Here is a 17576-nt window from a genome sequence, read left to right on the forward strand (position 1 = left end):
GAACTAATGCGACCGATATGCTGGAGAGATTAATGCACAAGGGAAAAGAATTACATTAAATAGTGTCCCACAATTGCCAGAACTACCGAGCCATTATAGCCTGGGTTTTGAGAGCGGCGTCGGCTAGCGCAAGCTCGAAAGCAAGCAAGTGTTCCTGCACGATTTTCCTTCCGTCGATTCTCTTCATTCCGGCCATCTTGGTCGGAGTGGAAATAGCGTCGTTCTCATCGCCGTCTATAATCCCTGCTTCCCATCTATCAATTCGTATGCGACTACGCTCAGCGTTGTCCCAGTCCATCCTCCATCCTCCAATCTTGTTCTTTAGCGATCGGATCTTCCTTCCAGCGTCCGTTGTAGCGGCACCGTTAACTTGTGCCTGTTCTGATATTGTAGATAGTGATGTGACAAGTGATGTAGTGAATGATCGAAGGTGTGCGAGTTGTGGTATTGTCTTTGCAGGTGTCGGTGGCCCATTGATAGGTGGAGGCGCAGGGAAGGCGTCCTTTATGGGGGATCTGACTGGCTCATCGTCGTCATCCTCATCACCTAAACGTCTGTCTGGGTCCAATTCCCAATCATGGGAGTGTGAGAGGTTGTGTGGCGAAATGGGTTGTTCCTCTTCGACAGGATCAAGGTGCCTCGCGTCGCCGCGTTGCACTTCCTGCGTCGAATGTGACTCTGAGAAGTCGTCCACGTCCGGCAGCTCGTCCAGTCGCCCCAGCACATCACTGCCCCCCACCTCACCCGCAATCTTCCTAAACTCGCGCTCGTACTCCAACAACTCGCGTAATTGGCTTTCCCGATCTCTCACGGATTCATTCATGCGGCGAATAACGTCCGATGCGATGCGTTCAAGGGCGGGCTGTTGCGAGGTACCATCGGTATCGAGCTTTCGAAGATGGTTGAGGAATTTGTCAGTGGACTCGAGGTTTTGGGACAACACTTGCATCGCGTCCTGCTCGGGTTTTTGTTGCTTAGGACGCGTGCGCACGAATGTTGGGCTTTCAAAAACGGGGTCGTAGTCCGGGTATGAGTCAGATGCCTCTGGAGATGCCTCACGGAAGGATGTCGCGCCAGAGTGCGATGCGAGTCCGTCTGCAAGTGACGGAACATCGGCGTCGTCGTCGACAACGAAATGTACACCGGGTTCCAGCTCGCGGTGATCAACTGGGTCGTCTATACCCTCTGCGCCTTCGTCAAATTCTATTCCAAACTCATCGGCGAGAAGCTTTGAGCCTGAGGATGGCTCTGGCATGAGAGCTACTGCGAGTTCGTGTGCTAATGAGTGGTGGCGACCATTGGGTGGTTCGTCGTCGACTACATTGGGGATCGCGGATGGTGGGCGTAAGGAGGCGGTAGAACGTCGGTTGGATATGGATTGTCGCGAAGGGGAATTGCGGGATGACGAGGAAGTTGAGAAGTGAGAGTTTATAAAAGGATCGCCTTTTGAACCGTAGGAATGCATCTTTTGAGTGGCAAAGCAGTAGAGTAGTAACCAAGTCGTCGTTTTATGTAAGCATCGCAAACAAATCATGAACTTACCAGCGACGTTCCAGCGTACCTGTCGACTTACCGTTGCCCTCATCGAAACCTTCAAGTTTAAAGGAATACCCACGGTTTTATTATGGATAGCCTCAATGTCTACGGTAAGTGAGGTACTGTTCAATTCACAAAAACTATCTCTTTCTAACGGTTTTGCTTCAGGTGAGGACTCGGACATCCAGAGTGATACTGTTGACGGCGTCGATCGCTACGGTGAGTACATAGGGCTAGATTAATTTCTGGCCACTGCGATGTGTTGCGAATATTCAGGGTGTGGAAATTCGCTTCACATGAGTGGTCTGCTTCTCCTCATCAGGTTATATGATACTAACTGACAATTTTATACAGGAGTTGGATCAAGTCCAGTCAGTGGAAGTGTTGTACGCGACCACCCTGCGACCACCATGCCTGCCACTCCCATCAGGCTCAATTGCGTTATTGACGATGAACGTGACGTTTTTATCGTTTCTCTTGACCCACAGGAAACAGTCAGTGATTTGAAGAAACAAATAAAACGCGAACGAAAGAACCGTATACCGGAGCGTGTTGATACTCCTACGTTACAGCTCTGGAAGCCAGTGTGTGCCATCGACGAGCTGCTGATATGCGAAATGACTTTGCTTTTGTCAGTCAAAGGCTGACATTGATGCCGGTCCAGAGGACACTCTCATTGAACGTATCAGATCACTGGGATCTGATATATCGGAATTTGCAGCCAGATTAGACGGGTATAAGACTGTCTCCAGTATCTTCTCGGATGAGCCCCTCCACAGCCAGATCCACATTATCATCAGGATTCCAGATGCCGGTGAGCCCCTTATGCTCGTGAATGCCGTTCATTCTAACTGCCCTTCCACCACCCATCCACCCATCTCCGCCGCTTCTTCATGCATTCCTGCCGGCCATTTATCTTCTTTCCGATTCCCGTTATAATTGAATATGAATGTGTTATCATGCTGGGCGGAATTGCCTTGTACCCTACCCTCGCATACACGTTCTCCAACACCAGCAGAGCCTCCTTTTAAACGAGCTCGTTTTGATAATTCACTACAGACCCCACCTAAGGCGCAAGCAGGAACAATTCAAACTAATAGTAGGTGATGTACCTTCAACTGTGGATGACTTTGTGCATAGTTTTCATTAGATTCACCCCCACGCCTCACCCACCAGCAGACGAAAACTATAATGGCTGAAGCACTTGCAGGCTTTGAGAAGTATTTTGCACTCTTGGCTTCTGGGGAGTTGGATGCGCGTCTTGACTCAATCCGACCTGAAGACAAACTTACAGAGTTAGGGGTGGGTCTACCCCTTAACCCAATTCTTCTCCTTCACGACCTCGGCAAGCATCTGGATCAGAAACGAATCGAAGATTTATTCAAGCCCAATACCCATGGATTCTGTACTATAACGTTTGTGGTGCTGCGGTAATTGTGAAAACAATTCTTATCTTACTCCCCTTTTCTAGCCATCTGTTTAACGTCTCTGGCTCAGGTAAAACACGGCTTGCGCTTGACGGCCTTTGCTGTCATTGGGGCTTTTATGTTTCATGCAGGACTATAGTAGGTACAGCATCTGGCTCCAACGACTTCATGGTAGCGACCGAAATGCTGCAGTCTATGAGTAGTTGGCATGCAGACCCTCCGGACTCATTCAGTAAGAGGACTGCTGTCTGCCGCATCTTTGCTATGTTGCTGTGTGCACGCTTTGTTATCCTGGCGCAACTTGTGAAACAATTTTCTGCCAATACAAATATTGCAGATGCTCGTCGCCGATGGGTCCTTGCTCAAGTTTTACCTCCCTGTCTGGAGGGACATACTGAGGACCTCTTCGTCACGGTGCTTCGGGCCTTTCGAAATGCTGATACTGAGATTATGCTCAGAATTGCTAATGAGTTATGGCATGACATCACAACCACAAGGAAAGATTTGTTTCCTGAGGGAAAGAAGGGCTTTTTTATCGTCATTGACGAGGCACAGGTGGCTGCCAACAAACTCAACTGCTTTCCCTCTACATCGGGGAGCATGCTGCATGCGATTCTTCGTGAAATGGTTCAGTTATTCCAATCAAGTCGCATCTTCAATAAAATCATTCTTTCGGGAACTGGCCTGTCAATGGGAATGGTGGGGGATGCGACAGGTTGTCTTTCTGCGAAAGCGGTGCCAACACTGGTCCAGCAAGTGTTCTCTAACATTGGGTGTTTCAAGGGGCAGGATCCCACTCAAGAGGCTTATATTCGTCGGTATCTCACTCTCTCTGATAATGACATCTCAGATAGGCGATTGTTGGAACGCATGAAGCTCTGGTTTTCTGGCCGGTATGTCTATTATTAGGTGCTACAAGATGTCTTCTCATCAATTATAGCTATCGCTTGACGGCGAGCCTTATTGAGATCTTCCTCCACTCGGAAGATGTCCCGCGCCACCGTGTCCTCACCTCGTTTGCTGAGCGCTTGACAGGATTCAAAATTACCGATGCAATCGAAGTGAACAAGAAATTTCTCCCGATTTGGATATAAAGATCAAAACCTATCCACCGCTCACTGAATTGAGCTGCCTTTTCAAAGAGCAAGGATTATCAGAAAGTCAGTGTAATCTCTCTTTTATTGATTTGTGTGCCGACCGTGTATTTAATAGGAATGCCTCTGATAAATTGCCTGACCGATGCTCTTTTGCGATGGACTATAGGAAGTGAACCATTGAAAACCACATGCACGACCTGATTGCCCTGGGTGTAGGCTTTTTGGCTGAGATGCCATCTAGGTTTTTGGAAGATAATGTGAATGCTCCTGTATCCATTTCCGAACCATTGGTGGTTCTCTCTCTCAGGTCGATTTTTGAAATGCAGAGATGGACGACGATGCAGTGGCAGATGACTAATGCAGTGACAGATGACTAGGACATTTTGCAATGCATCCAAGAAGCGATGAAGGCACAAGGAGGAAACAAGGGATATCCTGGCAGTTGCACGGTTTATAGTGTGTCCGGATATCTTTTCAGGTGTAGTTCATTAGCAAGAGGATGTAACAGTGATTGTTATCGCCCTAGATATCTGGTTACCAGTGAATTGTTCATAGGCTCTACCGCCGTTCAGGTCTTTAAGCCGTTTACCCGCAATGGTCGTGGATGAGTCCTGCCAGGTGGGCGAATTGTGTAGGGAAAACGCCGAGGGAAAGAGTTACAAAGCGAGCGATTGAGAAGGATTCAAGCCAGAAACAAGTAGTTCTGCACAGTCAGTCCAAAAGACTGAGCCATATTGCTGATCGGATATATGAAAGTGGGTGTTGAACTTGATTCTAACCCAGGGCAAAGGTCTTTCGGTCCTTTGAGAACTCCACCAGCGGTTGCATGGAGAGGCAGACCAGTGTCAAAGTGTACAGACGCGTCATGGCGGCGACGGGTATAAATTATCATGTTAATCGATTATAACAGCTTTCAGCTGTTGCGTTGAGAGATCGAGACCAAGGAAGGGTGGGTCGGAAGACATGACGAACCTGTTACTCAGGAGGCTATGTAAGTCTGCAGGATGGCATTTTGGAGTTGGCATCTCACATTGCGCAGATCCTCTCATACAGTACAAGTAGTTTATCGTGATCGTTTTGCGTGCGCATCACGTCTCCCTACTGCAAACACTTCGCCACCCTGTACGCCAACCGCACCTGCAAAAAGTCTATCTCCTTCACCCTCCACAATAAACTTTCCAAACGCCTCGCTATTCCAAGACGACGCCCAATCAACAGGTCCATACAGCGCGTTCACCAACACAAGAGGTTCGGTAATGTGCAACGCTGCAAGCCGTACATAGCCTACCCCACGAGTGCTCACAACGACATGGATAGATACAAATATCACGATAAACCTGTGTTTCAATCATATCAGCTCCAGCAAACAATAGGAGACGCCATCATTCTCCGTACCCAAAAAGCGTCATGCACGCCAGGAGGATGGTAAACGGGATTAAATTCAATTCGCTTCCCACTGTCGCCAATTCAGAGTGCACCTCCGTTGCTGCGTTTTGAACATACAGAGTCGCACCCAGCCCCAGTATCCTTCTCGAAAGCTCTAGGCTGAAAGCTTCTTCATACGTAGTCACTGTTTGGATTCCCGCGCCCTCCACCGTAGACTTCACGGTGCCAAGCGGGCTCGATCCAAATCCGACGGTGACGATATACTGCGTATCTTGAACAGAAGCTGGTGAAGCTTGGTCGAGGATATACTGCGAACCAGTGTATGTGTAGTCCACATTCAGTGCCGAAAGACTGCAGTAGATGACGTTGTATGCTCCTGCATTTCCGTGAACAAACCACCCTCTACGGTAAATTTGTCAACAAGTTTGGAAAGCCACGATATGAATGCAGCGTACGTGTTATTAATGACTGCAGATTGTCATATTAGCCCCGTTTCGAAAAGGACAGATAAAGCACTTGCATGCATCCTGGGTGCCTTCGTATGCGTATGACATTACATAAGACCCAACATTAAAGGGACTGTCGATATATGAATCGACACATAGACTGCATAAATGTTGTTCATTTACTTTGATGGAACTTGATAACCGGGAACGACATTTCCCAAAGAATCCAATGGTCCTTCGGGGATCGAGGCTCCAGGCAAAGTCAAGTTGTATACATGCTGTCCTGTGCAGTTGATGTTGAGATAAGCAGCAGGCCCATAGGAAGTCAACCCGCCCGACGTAGTTTGCTTTAGGCATTCCTTCGTTATGCTATTAAAAGTGCGTTAGTACACATGCATTTTCACTGCAACCGTATCAGATACCTGATGCATGACGTTTTCACGCCAATGGTGTTGGCGCTGAAGGAAGTGTTGGATGGAACGTTTGACGGTGCCAGAATCGCCGTCTGGTCGTCAGTGAAGGCCACTCTGTTAATGTTTGAGGAATTCGAAACCGCTCTCAACCCTTCAGGAAATGCAGCATTGTCATGGGCCGCCAGTCCGTTAAATAACCCACAGCTACTCGTATATATGGGGCCTCCGACAGTGCTGGTCGAAGCCTCCTGGCATCTCGTCTCATTGATCGCTCGTCCAAAGGCCACTTGGCCAGGGGTTCCAACAAAGGAAGTTTGCTTTTGAATCAAAGTGGCTTTGCTACTTGCATGGAACCAGGCATCCGCGCCCGAGATTGCATAGATCAAAGTGAGTAGAGTGAAAAGGAGCACTACGGAGCGTTTCATGAGAGTCGGACTTGGAAGGGTCTGCTTTTTGAGATCTTTGTTTGCCCCCAGCATGTACCTAATAGCTTGAAAGAGGGCCGATAGGTTGGCACTGTTGCAAATGGACATGAGCAGACCGAGCCTAGCTATATTGATCAGGAACGTGGATGCGACGTGCAAATGATGGACCGAAGTGCTCACTGCAAAGGAGAAGGCCGATTCCCGTCAAATCTTTGGCTGGATTGCAGCCACCGGGCTCCAATTTGGAATGCACACAGCCCCATTACGAGAGGAACAACAACGGGAGCGACGTGCGAAGCAAGCTGAGAGATAGTGAGAACCTTTCCGAGGGCAGCTGTTGTCGTTAGGACAGTGCCCGAGACGGTGCACTCGTTGGCGACACAGACATAGCAGAGGAGGGCCGCCATCATGCCAAAGAGGGCGATTACAGTTGCGCCACCGACGAGAAGCGCCCTTGCTGACACGCCTTCGGCTCTTGCCCTTCGTTGAGCATCGTAAGGTGGCTGGGAGCGATTGTCGGGCTCTTTGAATTCGTTGGTGAAATCTCCTGGGTTATGAACAGGCTGATACGGCTGGTCCATGGGAGTTGAGGGAGTACAAAAGATACAGGCTGAGATTGCGGGCTGGCCCACTGGCTTTTTTATATTGAATTCCAACGTATGTGACTGATTGACACCTTATCCATGGTTAACGGCCAGGTACCGGTGAAGAAGGCATAAAGATTGAGATTCTTCTAGGCGAGGACCAAGGGGCTCCCACCGGAAGATTCCGAAAACTTGACTCCCCTCGCTGGGTACCACTTTTGAAATCAAGGGTCTCGAATATATCAGGAAGGTATAGACACATTAGGATGATAGCACCGAACTTCAAGGTTATCCGCCTCCAGTACCTATATATGCCAATGAATAAATACCCTCCTGTTCGAACGCGTTTACTCGGTGTTGCCGTAGTGCAGTGAGATTGTTGAGATCTGAGACGGCCGCCCTTTTTCGCGCTTCGATAAGCTGGAAAACCACATCGTCGCTATTGAGCACCGTTTGCTTGACAATAACGATTTGTTCGACATACTTAATTGACCCCTGTCACAATTGCCTCTGCTCTACTGATGTGCGCACTCACAACGAGCGCAGGGTGTCGTACAGGATGGTAAATTGCAGCTGCTGTTCATTGCTGATCAGTCAAATGCTAGTACTGATGTGCACGTGGATGGGGACGATTGGGGGACGAGGAGGTACTTCAAGTTGCAATAGTCCTATCTTACCAATATCTTACTGAGAATATCATTCGGATGAAAGCCTGGCGTACTTGGTGCACAATCTGCAACTCTTTGTTGCCTGCACACCTGTCACTGGCATAATATAGCGGAGTCTCGGTGAGTTTTGAGAGAATAGGATGGTTCTTAACAGCGAGCAGCATTGATACACCACACAGATCGCGTTGGCCCAAACGTTGGCTTGGATCATTGTCATGCCCTTCAACCGGCAAACTAAGTGGTATTGCGGGATCGGTGGAGTGAGTTGATGAATTCACCTGGGTCACGAGCTTGGGTGTCGATTTGGTGTCGATGACAAGTTGATGATGGTTCGCCTTTTTGGACATGATGCGAGAGCGAGGGTATACTGTAGCGAACGTCGGAGTAGGTATGGTGTCCTACTATTTATCTACCATCCTAATCAGTCTATACCTGCCTGATATATTCGAGACCCTTGATTTCAAAAGTGGTACCCAGCGAGGGGAGTCAAGTTTTCGGAATCTTCCGGTGGGAGCCCCTTGGCGAGGACCTGGACTGTGGATGTTTGGACAGTAACTTCCAAGTGCCTCGATGCTGTGACGTTTTCTATAAATAACTGCCTCGTCTGCCTACTATGCTATAGTTTACGCTACTACCCTAGGGTTACGTTGCGTGTACACTTTCAAACAAATGTTACAATTTTCCAAGACAGCTGAACCAACACTTGAGAGCCACCTGGTAGTGTGCGTAGGAAAATTTCGTCAAAGAAATCAAAACTTCTTACCTGTTTTCTCCAAGGATCTCAGCTTTCAATGCCTTGGCCATTTTCTGTCCAGGGTGGAGACGGGCACCAAATCCGCCGCCGGAAACAAAGGAAATTAGATCGCATGATTTTCGAGTTCTGTAAAATTAAGCGTCGGTGCATGAAATTTACGCAACACCTACCCCGTCGCCAGCGCGGTAAATAAATCCCCCACACGCACTCCATTCAAGTTGCGGACTGTAAACTTGATACAGAGAGCATTTTTGAGATGGGCGCAAAGTTGCTGTTGCGGACAGATTTCTACTTCCATTTTCTCAACAGAAGGTGCGGAAGCGAAATCTTTAGAAATCATTTGTTGAGCCAAAGGCAAGAACCGCGTGGTAGCATCCGGCGAACGGGAGTGGAATCCAACCGAGGTGAATTCTTGGCCCATGTAATAAGACATCCTTGTGATCGCTGGATGAAGCTTATAAGAAGTTGAGGTGACCATACAAATATCATAATGTGGGACTCACACGAATATTTCGACAGTAGGGGGAGTTCGCAACATTGTCAAAATTCCCTTGCACTGCCTCTAGGTTGAGGGAAATAATGGTGGATTGGCAATTCATAGGACGTCGACCTACCTCCGTTAACCAGCTGGGAAGAGTTTGGGCTCGGCGTCTTGAACATCAACTGACGAATAAATGTGTCCTCTTGGATAATTTGGTACCAAAGATTGCAGACAGCAGACACGGCGAGAAGGTCAAAGTACGGCAGGCCAGAAAAGATCCTGGCTAGTAGCTCAACGGGAACGTTTTCCATATCTTTAAGAGACAGAGACAAGTAGCACGACAGCCTGAGACGCACAAACTGGTGAGCTTCGCAGTTTGAACGCAGAGTGACATCCTAAGTTAATATTACGGGCGACCAGGCTTCTAATGTTCCATATGGCCGAAGCTGGGACCTTGTTCTCTGGTGGAGTTGCATCGGGGGAGAGTTGTAAATACAACACGTGCAAATAAGCTCAGGACTCGGAGGCTTTCAAGCAACTTTGAAGTTGTCTCTCTAAAGAACTATCAGTGTCACGATGGTTAGAATGTCCCTGGCTTCTGATGTAAACTAACTAACCAGTTACTCTAGGCCACTCCAGCTCAATCCGTCATGGGCATTTGGGTAGCTCTCAACCTAGTCATCCCATTTCTTCTACTAATTTCGTTTCAAGACTGAACACAGGAATCCGGAGGGTCGTACCTACTGGTTCAATACCGGAACTCAACAAAGTGTATGGGAGAAACCAGATGGTTCGTAGCCATTGACTTTTCACGTCCTTATCACTGATAATTCGCTGCAGATTTGAAAACGCCTTTTGAAGTTTGTTTAATGCTGTCACTGACGACACCTTGCTGATCAAGACCTTTAGCGTGCTCTTACCCAAACCAAATGGAAGGAGTATTTTTCTGGGGGAAGAAAGTACTATTACAATGTAAGTTGTCTCTGCGATTGCAGTTGGTTCTTCCTGACGTGATTAGACGGAGACAAAAGAATCTAAATGGGATATGCCCGATGAGCTTCTCCTGGTGTTGGAAAAAGTTGAAAAAGAAGCTCAGGTAGTCGCGTGAGTCAAGTTATTGCTTCTGCTTCTGTATGCACTCTGACATGATCAACGTTAGCCCCACGAGAGCTCTGACGGCTCCAGGTTTTACCCCAGTTGGAGGCTCTATACAAGGTGCACTCGTCCCCATGGGAGGCGCTGATCCATCCTCATCTGCACCCGCTTCTCAGCCGAATCAAAACGGGAACAGCCTCGCAGTCGGTCCACATATCAGCGCTCTTCCTTTGGCGCCCAGTAGCATTCTTCCGGCACGTCCAAATTTACCAGACGACCCAGTCATTCCGCACAATGGTTTCCTTACAGTAGAAGAGGGCGAGAAGGCTTTCACTCATTTGTTACGAAAAGCCGGTGTTGATGCTAATTGGACTTGGGATCAGACGATGCGAGCTATTATCACTGACCCACTATACAAAGCATTGAATACTCTCGCTGAGAAGAAAGCTTGCTGGGAAAAGGTGCGTCAATCGAGTTGAATTTGCATGCCTTGTTAAACATCACATCACCATTTTTTTTTACCAGTTCACGACAGGTTTAAAAGCAAAGGAACAAGAGGAACGAGAGGCAAGGCTGGGGAAACTTCGACCCGCTCTCCGTAACATGCTCAAGGGCAATCCCAATGTCTTTCATTACACGACGTTCCAGACTGCGGACAAACTTTTCGCCCAACATCCAATATGGCAGCAGGGAAGAATAGAAGCTGAGCGAAGGCTCGTTTTCGAAGAGTACGTAGCAGAATTGAAACAACGAGAAGTGGTTAGTCTTCGACTCAGTTTATTCACGATCCTGAAGAACTGATTTTCCGTCTTGTAGCAAGAAACCCGGGCTGCACGTGCGCGTAGCGTCTCCAAGGTTGTTTCTCTGTTCAAACAGCTAAATGTTGACGTCGTAACCCGTTGGAGGGCGGCGCACAACATGCTGATCGAGTCAGAAGACTGGAATGATGATCAGGAATTACGCAAGTTACCAACCCTTGACATTCTTCTCGCATTTGAAGATTATAGCCGAGTGCGCGAACGTGAATACGAGGAACAAATGAGAAGAGCTCAGGTGGAAAAGACCAGGAAAGAGCGCAAAGCTCGAGAGTCATTCAAGGTAGCTGATTCTGGCATCATTTTTTCGTGAAAGTTCATATCACAATGTGGCAGGCCCTTCTTCAGGAGCTTGTTAAATTAGGAGCTATCAAGGCGCGTACCAAGTGGAAGGAAATTTACCCATTATTCCGTGATGACGAAAGGTATCTCTCGATGTTGGGCAACCCAGGCTCGAACCCGCTTGAGCTGTTTTGGGATATCGTCGACGGGATGGACCAGCAACTGGACGCGAAGATTGCTGCGGTTGAGGATGTTTTCAAGAAAGTCAACATTACGGATAATGAAAAGACGAAGAGCTCGCCCGACGCAGATAGCAAGATGGTTGACGCACAGGCACCAAACAGCCCTTTCGTCACTGCGGAAACAACGTGGGATGATTTCATGACTGTTATAAATGCCCATGCAGATAGTAACGTCAAATCCTTGTCTGAGGATGATCTGAAAAATGTTTTCAAGACTGTGAGTTTGACTCCTGCTACCGTCTGCTGTCTAAAGAAACAATCTTGTATAGTTGCAAGACGTTGCTCTCAAAGCTCAAGCTGATGAGAAACGCAGAGCTGAAAGGAAGCAACGACATCTTCAAGATGATTTACGCTATGCGCTGAAGAAGCTTCACGAACCCATTGACATCTCTATGGCTTATGAAGACGTGAGTATGAAGTTTTTACGCTCGAATTTATTTTTCACGCTGTTCTAGATTGTACCTCTCATTGAAGACCTCCCGGAATATAAAGCTCTGGATGACGAAGAAGGGCGACGCGCCGCGTTCACCAAATTTGTCAAGAGGCAAAAGGTAATTGAATATCGAGCATTTATGTATTGCTCATTTTCTAATTGCTCCACTTGCAGGAAAGGCTACGTGAGGCGGCTTCAGAAGATGGTGCTTCCACCACGAGCAGGAAACGCAAGGAGCCTGCTCGTGACCATCGGGATGGTGAAAGAGACAAGGAAAAAGAACGGGATCGTGACCGTGACCGCGGCGAGCGTGAAAGGGAGCGGGAGAAGGACAGAGAGCCTCATCGTGAAAGAACCAAAGATTATGATCGAGGAACAAGGAGTTCCCGCCATCACCGGTATGACGACTATGAGACAGAGCGACGGACCTCTCGAGACTATGGTCGCGAGAGAGAGAAAGACGTTGACAGGGAGAAGGACCGCGATGGTTACAGGTCTTCAAAGCATCATAGGGACGGCGAGAGAGATGATCGGAAAAGGGATCGTGAAGGCGGAAGAGACAGAGAGAGGAAATCATCGAGGGGTGATCATGGTTCTGGTTATTGGGAGGAGCCTCCTTTAAAGAAAGAACGGGAGAGGAGCACCTCCGTCTACAGGGATGAGCCTCCCCGAGAGAAACGGGACCACGACGACAAAGTTCAAGATAGTCGGGCAGAAAAGGTAAAGTTATCATTACACCGTTCTTTCCATCTCATTTTAACGTGACATTACAGCGACCTAGGTATGACTATGATGGCGAGGATGTGGAAGCCATGGAAGTTGACAAGAGACACGATTCGGCCCGAGCAGAAACGCCAGAGGAGGGTGAAATCTGATAGCTTTCTATGTCCGTATACTTGTGTGAAAAAATCCTATTATGATTGTGCTATTGGAATTTCAATATCCCCAATTCTAAGGCGAGTGTATGGCTGTTTGTGTTGGATGGTCTTCTGGTAACCCTTTCGCCTCTTCTTCTTGAAGATATACTCCATGGTCCCCTTGGTATGTTCTACAACAGTGGCCTCTACCTGTACTCTTGATGGGGGAATGACAGGATTGCCACGGAGTGTGTATTCGCGTGAACCAAGTTCATGTATTTCGTCAAGTTGAAGGACGTCTCCGACTTTGACGTCGCGAAGACGAGGGACGGTGAGAAGGTCGCGAGGGGTTAGAATGTATTTTTTGCCTGCGAAGGACGCGACCACGTATTGAGAAGGTTGTGAACGAATGAGTTCCAGAGCAGAGGTTGTAGAGTCTGGAATGACAGCTGGAGTGTGAATGCTCCTTGCGACTGTACGTCGTAGAGGGAAACCTGCAAAGTCAAATTAGCTACATTTGCAGCAGCTGCGACGACGAGTACTTACTCCACTTGACTACATTTTGCAAGGTTGCCATCACTGTGGACGGTGAGCTCAAAAATGGTGATATGTGTGTATGAATTGAAGCTCCGCCTGAATGTTCCGACAAACGCCGAGTTAGTTTGGTGACCTCAAACCGAAAACTTCCCGTCTTCACCAAGCTTCATACCCATTCCTTCTTCCACTCTTCCCCAATGCACCGAATCGCCATTAGAAACTCGGCGCGCGCTCGTGCGCTGGCCGCGTCTTTGAGGGTATGTGTTCTCTTATGCGTAATTCAGAGACGAGGAAGGCGCTCAACCCGATAAAACACGAATCTTTCAGAGCACACCCGTCGTCGCTCGTTCATATGCCACCGCAAAGCCAGGTCCGTCTCATTGACTTGGTCTCAAGTTTTTTTTGCTCACAACGCGAACCTCTCTTCTGGTCTTCTTCGCCACGTCATTACAGCTGCCTCCGAGGTTTCCTCCATTCTGGAATCCCGCATTTCCGGTACCTCCGTTGGCGGCAATGTCGAGGAAACTGGCCGTGTATTGAGTATGTTTTTTCATTACTCTCGTGCCCGTTTGTCGACTTACAGCGTTGCTAAGGTGTTGGTGACGGTATTGGCCGTGTTTGGGGTCTGAGAAACGTGCAGGGTAACTACGCTCTGTCACCGCCCCGTTCTTTCAAAATCTAAAGTCTAGTCCAGCCGAAGAGATGGTGGAATTCTCATCTGGTGTTCGCGGCATGTGCTTGAACTTAGAAGCCGACAACGTCGGTGTCTCCATCTTCGGTAACGATCGTCTCATCAAGGAGGGCGACACCGTCAAGCGAACTGGTCAAATTGTCGACGTTCCTGTCGGCCCTGGGCTTCTTGGACGTGTCGTCGATGCTCTCGGTGACCCCATCGACGGAAAGGGCCCCATTGATGCCATTGAGCGTCGTCGTGCCTCCGTCAAGGCCCCCGGTATCTTGCCCCGTCGCTCCGTCAACCAGCCCATGATGACTGGTCTCAAGCCCATCGACGCCATGGTGCCCATTGGTCGTGGTCAGCGTGAGCTTATTATCGGTGATCGTCAAACCGGAAAAACTGCCGTTGCCATTGACACCATTCTCAACCAAAAGAGGTGGAATGACGGGGCGGACGAGAGCAAGAAGCTCTACTGTGTGTATGTTGCAATTGGCCAGAAGCGTTCAACTGTCGCTCAGCTCGTCAAGACTCTTGAGGAGAACGACGCCATGAAGTATACTATCATCGTTGCCGCCACCGCTTCTGAGGCCGCTCCCTTGCAATACTTGGCTCCTTTCTCTGGCTGTGCCATGGGTGAATGGTTCCGTGATAACGGCAAACACGGTAAGACTTTAATGTTCGCGTCATTGTAGTATCTGAACTCTTTTCATAGCTCTCATCGTCTACGACGATCTTTCTAAACAGGCCGTTGCTTACCGTCAAATGTCGCTCCTCCTCCGTCGTCCTCCTGGTCGTGAGGCCTACCCTGGTGATGTCTTCTACCTCCACTCTCGTCTTCTTGAGCGCGCTGCCAAGATGAGCGACAAATTTGGTGGAGGATCCTTGACTGCCCTGCCCATTATTGAGACCCAGGGTGGTGATGTGTCTGCATACATTCCCACTAACGTGAGTCTGTGCCTTACAGATTGTGGACTCTGCTTATCATCTATTATTCTAGGTCATTTCAATCACTGATGGCCAAATCTTCTTGGAGGCTGAACTCTTCTTCCGTGGTGTACGTCCCGCTATTAACGTCGGTCTGTCCGTGTCTCGTGTCGGTTCCGCTGCCCAAACGTTTGTTCCCCCTTTAATGGTTGTGTCCCATAATCTCATCCTTTTATAGCAAAATCATGAAGAAGTTTGCTGGTTCCCTCAAACTTTACCTCGCTCAATACCGTGAAGTTGCCGCTTTCGCTCAATTCGGTTCTGATCTCGACGCCTCAACTCGCTTCCTCCTCTCTCGTGGTGCTCGTCTGACTGAGCTCCTAAAGCAAGGTCAATATCAACCTTTGGCTACTGAGGTTCAAGTCCCCATCATCTATGCCGGTGTCAATGGTTTGGTAAGTTTCTATTTTGTTTCTACGCTCGCTTTCTATGATGTTCATATTATTTAAAGCTGGATTCGATCGCTGTCGACCAAATTACCAAGTGGGAAGCTGAATTCCGTGAACATCTCGCCACTTCGCAAGGGCCCCTTCTTTCAGAGATTGCCACTGGTGTCGTCACTCCTGAGCTTGAAGCCAAGATCAAGAAGGTTGTCGAGGACCATGTTACTTCTTTCACATCGTAATTAGACTATTCTGAGGTTATAACCTTAGACTCAAAATAAAATTTTCTTATTGCTTTGACAATGACCTTGCGTTTACCCTCTTATATCTTGAGAAATCTCGGATCCTATAGTTCCGATGAAATGTTCGTTGACAGAATGTTCAACAAAATAAAACTCGTCACTTGTCAGCGCGCCGTTTCTGCTGATGGCATCTACCTCAACAGAGCACTCCAAGGAAGTTGCAAAAGCCGCGAAAGCAGCATTTGAGCAATCACAGCTCATCCCATCATCTGAACGGATCAGTGCTCTCCAAGCTGTTCATGCGCAACTGAAGGCTCAAAAGGCAGAAATTCTTCTCGCCAATGAGGAGGATTTGAAGGTCAGATCATCATCCTTTCTATCCTTGATTATCTGACGTTCTCCAGGCCGCTCGAACGGAAGTCGCGGCTGGCAGGATGTCCGACTCACTTCTCAAAAGATTAGATTTGACACAGGGTGATAAATGGGAGTCTATGCTGCAGGGCATCCTGGATGTTGCATCATTGCCTGATCCAACGGGTACCGTAACATACGCGAGAGAACTCGACGATGACCTGGAACTTTACCGAGTTGCGTGTCCCATTGGCGTCCTACTAGTGATTTTTGAAGCACGACCTGAAGTCGTTGTAAACATCGCAACATTGGCGATCAAGTCTGGTTTGTGCTCCTGTTTTTTTAATTTTCGGCAGCTACTCACGACATCGTCAGGGAACGCCGCAATTCTGAAGGGAGGGAAGGAATCACACCGGACGACGGGATTGCTGTCAAAAGCGATATCTGCCGGACTGGCTCAGACAGCTCTGTCGGAAACGTACATACAGACAGTACAGACAAGGGATGAAGTATCCTCGCTGCTCGAACTGGACCAGTACATCGATCTGGTGATTCCGCGAGGTAGCAACAGCCTTGTCAAAAGTATCCAAAACAGCACTAGGATCCCTGTCATGGGGCATGCTGACGGGCTTTGCTCCGTATATCTGGATGAAAGTGCTGATGCCGAGAAAGCTGTTCGAGTGGTGATCGATTCAAAAGTTCGTTTCGATTCGTACGCGACTGCCCCTCGCTTACCCGACGCTTACAGACCAATTACCCATCTGCGTGCAACTCGGCAGAAACTTTGATTGTACACGAGTCCTTGCTAACCACAGTATGGCCTGTCGTGGCCAGGGCACTGTTGGATGCCAAGGTTCAGCTACTTTGTGATGAAGTAACTCTCAACGCGTTGAAGGGTCTTTCCCCTCCCCTAGAAAACCTGGATTCTCGCGTGCGACCGGCTACCCCAAGCTCCTACACCACTGAACATTTATCCCTCACTATCTCTGTCACATCAATCCCTTCCCTACAAGCTGCTATCCAGTTCATAAACTCCCACTCTTCACATCACACGGATGCTATCGTAACTGAATCCGACGAGTCTGCATCAATATTCTGCCGCGGGGTGGACTCTGCTGGTACATTCGTCAACGCAAGTACACGCTTTGCGGATGGTTTCCGGTATGGTTTTGGTACGGAAGTTGGCATCAGCACAGGGCGGATTCACGCGCGGGGACCGGTAGGCTTAGAGGGGCTGGTCATCTACAAATATATGATGAAGAGCAAGGACAAGAAGGGCCACATCGTCAGCGAATTTGGAACAGGAAAAAAACAGTACAAACACAACCCGATAATCGCTGAGACGGTTCCTTTTTAAATGGATGGCTAACTATTAGAAAAAATTGGAAAAGTATTGTTCGATATACAGAGAGTAGATATGTACATCTATGACAAAGGAAATAAAAGAGAACTGTACATTGCT

At 48.4% G+C, this 17576-nt stretch overlaps 7 protein-coding genes across 7 annotated transcripts; 4 read left to right on the top strand and 3 right to left on the bottom strand.

Annotated features, from left to right (window-relative positions):
• Window positions 1-82: 82 nt before the first annotated feature.
• Window positions 83-1465, bottom strand: LACBIDRAFT_305424 (uncharacterized protein; the record flags this gene model as incomplete). Its single annotated transcript, XM_001875141.1, has 1 exon — window positions 83-1465. One exon carries the CDS (start codon window positions 1463-1465, stop codon window positions 83-85), a length of 1383 nt encoding a protein of 460 aa, XP_001875176.1.
• A 159-nt stretch (window positions 1466-1624) lies between these two features.
• On the top strand, window positions 1625-4057 carry LACBIDRAFT_292065 (uncharacterized protein; the record flags this gene model as incomplete). The annotated part of the gene is made up of 8 exons (XM_001874569.1): window positions 1625-1646; window positions 1705-1755; window positions 1891-2120; window positions 2173-2350; window positions 2687-2966; window positions 3008-3033; window positions 3106-3856; window positions 3904-4057. 8 exons carry the CDS (start codon window positions 1625-1627, stop codon window positions 4055-4057), a joined length of 1692 nt encoding a protein of 563 aa, XP_001874604.1.
• A 1018-nt stretch (window positions 4058-5075) lies between these two features.
• Window positions 5076-9528, bottom strand: LACBIDRAFT_292066 (uncharacterized protein; the record flags this gene model as incomplete). Its single annotated transcript, XM_001875142.1, has 13 exons — window positions 5076-5397; window positions 5564-5848; window positions 6076-6261; window positions 6315-6851; window positions 6911-7361; window positions 7620-7753; window positions 7850-7900; window positions 8073-8349; window positions 8659-8696; window positions 8746-8862; window positions 8907-9190; window positions 9240-9298; window positions 9351-9528. The coding sequence occupies 13 exons, from the start codon at window positions 9526-9528 to the stop codon at window positions 5124-5126; spliced, it is 2871 nt and encodes a 956-aa protein (XP_001875177.1). The 3' UTR covers window positions 5076-5123.
• Window positions 9529-9928: 400 nt separating this feature from the next.
• On the top strand, window positions 9929-12666 carry LACBIDRAFT_151359 (uncharacterized protein; the record flags this gene model as incomplete). Its single annotated transcript, XM_001874570.1, is given in 14 exon segments — window positions 9929-10007; window positions 10058-10077; window positions 10127-10189; window positions 10236-10321; window positions 10377-10432; window positions 10454-10773; window positions 10838-11071; window positions 11129-11410; window positions 11464-11652; window positions 11728-11856; window positions 11921-12058; window positions 12107-12202; window positions 12259-12546; window positions 12559-12666. Coding segments are annotated over 14 exon segments (2088 nt in total), but the record flags the coding sequence as incomplete, so codon positions are not given.
• Window positions 12667-12998: 332 nt separating this feature from the next.
• LACBIDRAFT_229249 (uncharacterized protein) lies at window positions 12999-13394 on the bottom strand (the record flags this gene model as incomplete). The annotated part of the gene is made up of 1 exon (XM_001875143.1): window positions 12999-13394. A coding segment is annotated over one exon (396 nt), but the record flags the coding sequence as incomplete, so codon positions are not given.
• A 281-nt stretch (window positions 13395-13675) lies between these two features.
• LACBIDRAFT_305432 (uncharacterized protein) lies at window positions 13676-15763 on the top strand (the record flags this gene model as incomplete). The annotated part of the gene is made up of 9 exons (XM_001874571.1): window positions 13676-13735; window positions 13806-13848; window positions 13932-14018; window positions 14072-14119; window positions 14173-14817; window positions 14867-15099; window positions 15152-15267; window positions 15317-15533; window positions 15590-15763. The coding sequence occupies 9 exons, from the start codon at window positions 13676-13678 to the stop codon at window positions 15761-15763; spliced, it is 1623 nt and encodes a 540-aa protein (XP_001874606.1).
• Window positions 15764-15947: 184 nt separating this feature from the next.
• LACBIDRAFT_230015 (gamma-glutamyl phosphate reductase) lies at window positions 15948-17471 on the top strand (the record flags this gene model as incomplete). Its single annotated transcript, XM_001874572.1, has 4 exons — window positions 15948-16121; window positions 16168-16438; window positions 16490-16812; window positions 16863-17471. 4 exons carry the CDS (start codon window positions 15948-15950, stop codon window positions 17469-17471), a joined length of 1377 nt encoding a protein of 458 aa, XP_001874607.1.
• Window positions 17472-17576: the final 105 nt, after the last annotated feature.

This window comes from Laccaria bicolor, genomic scaffold (assembly GCF_000143565.1).
Source record: "Laccaria bicolor S238N-H82 LACBIscaffold_2 genomic scaffold, whole genome shotgun sequence".
Classification (NCBI taxonomy): Eukaryota; Fungi; Basidiomycota; class Agaricomycetes; order Agaricales; family Hydnangiaceae; genus Laccaria; species Laccaria bicolor.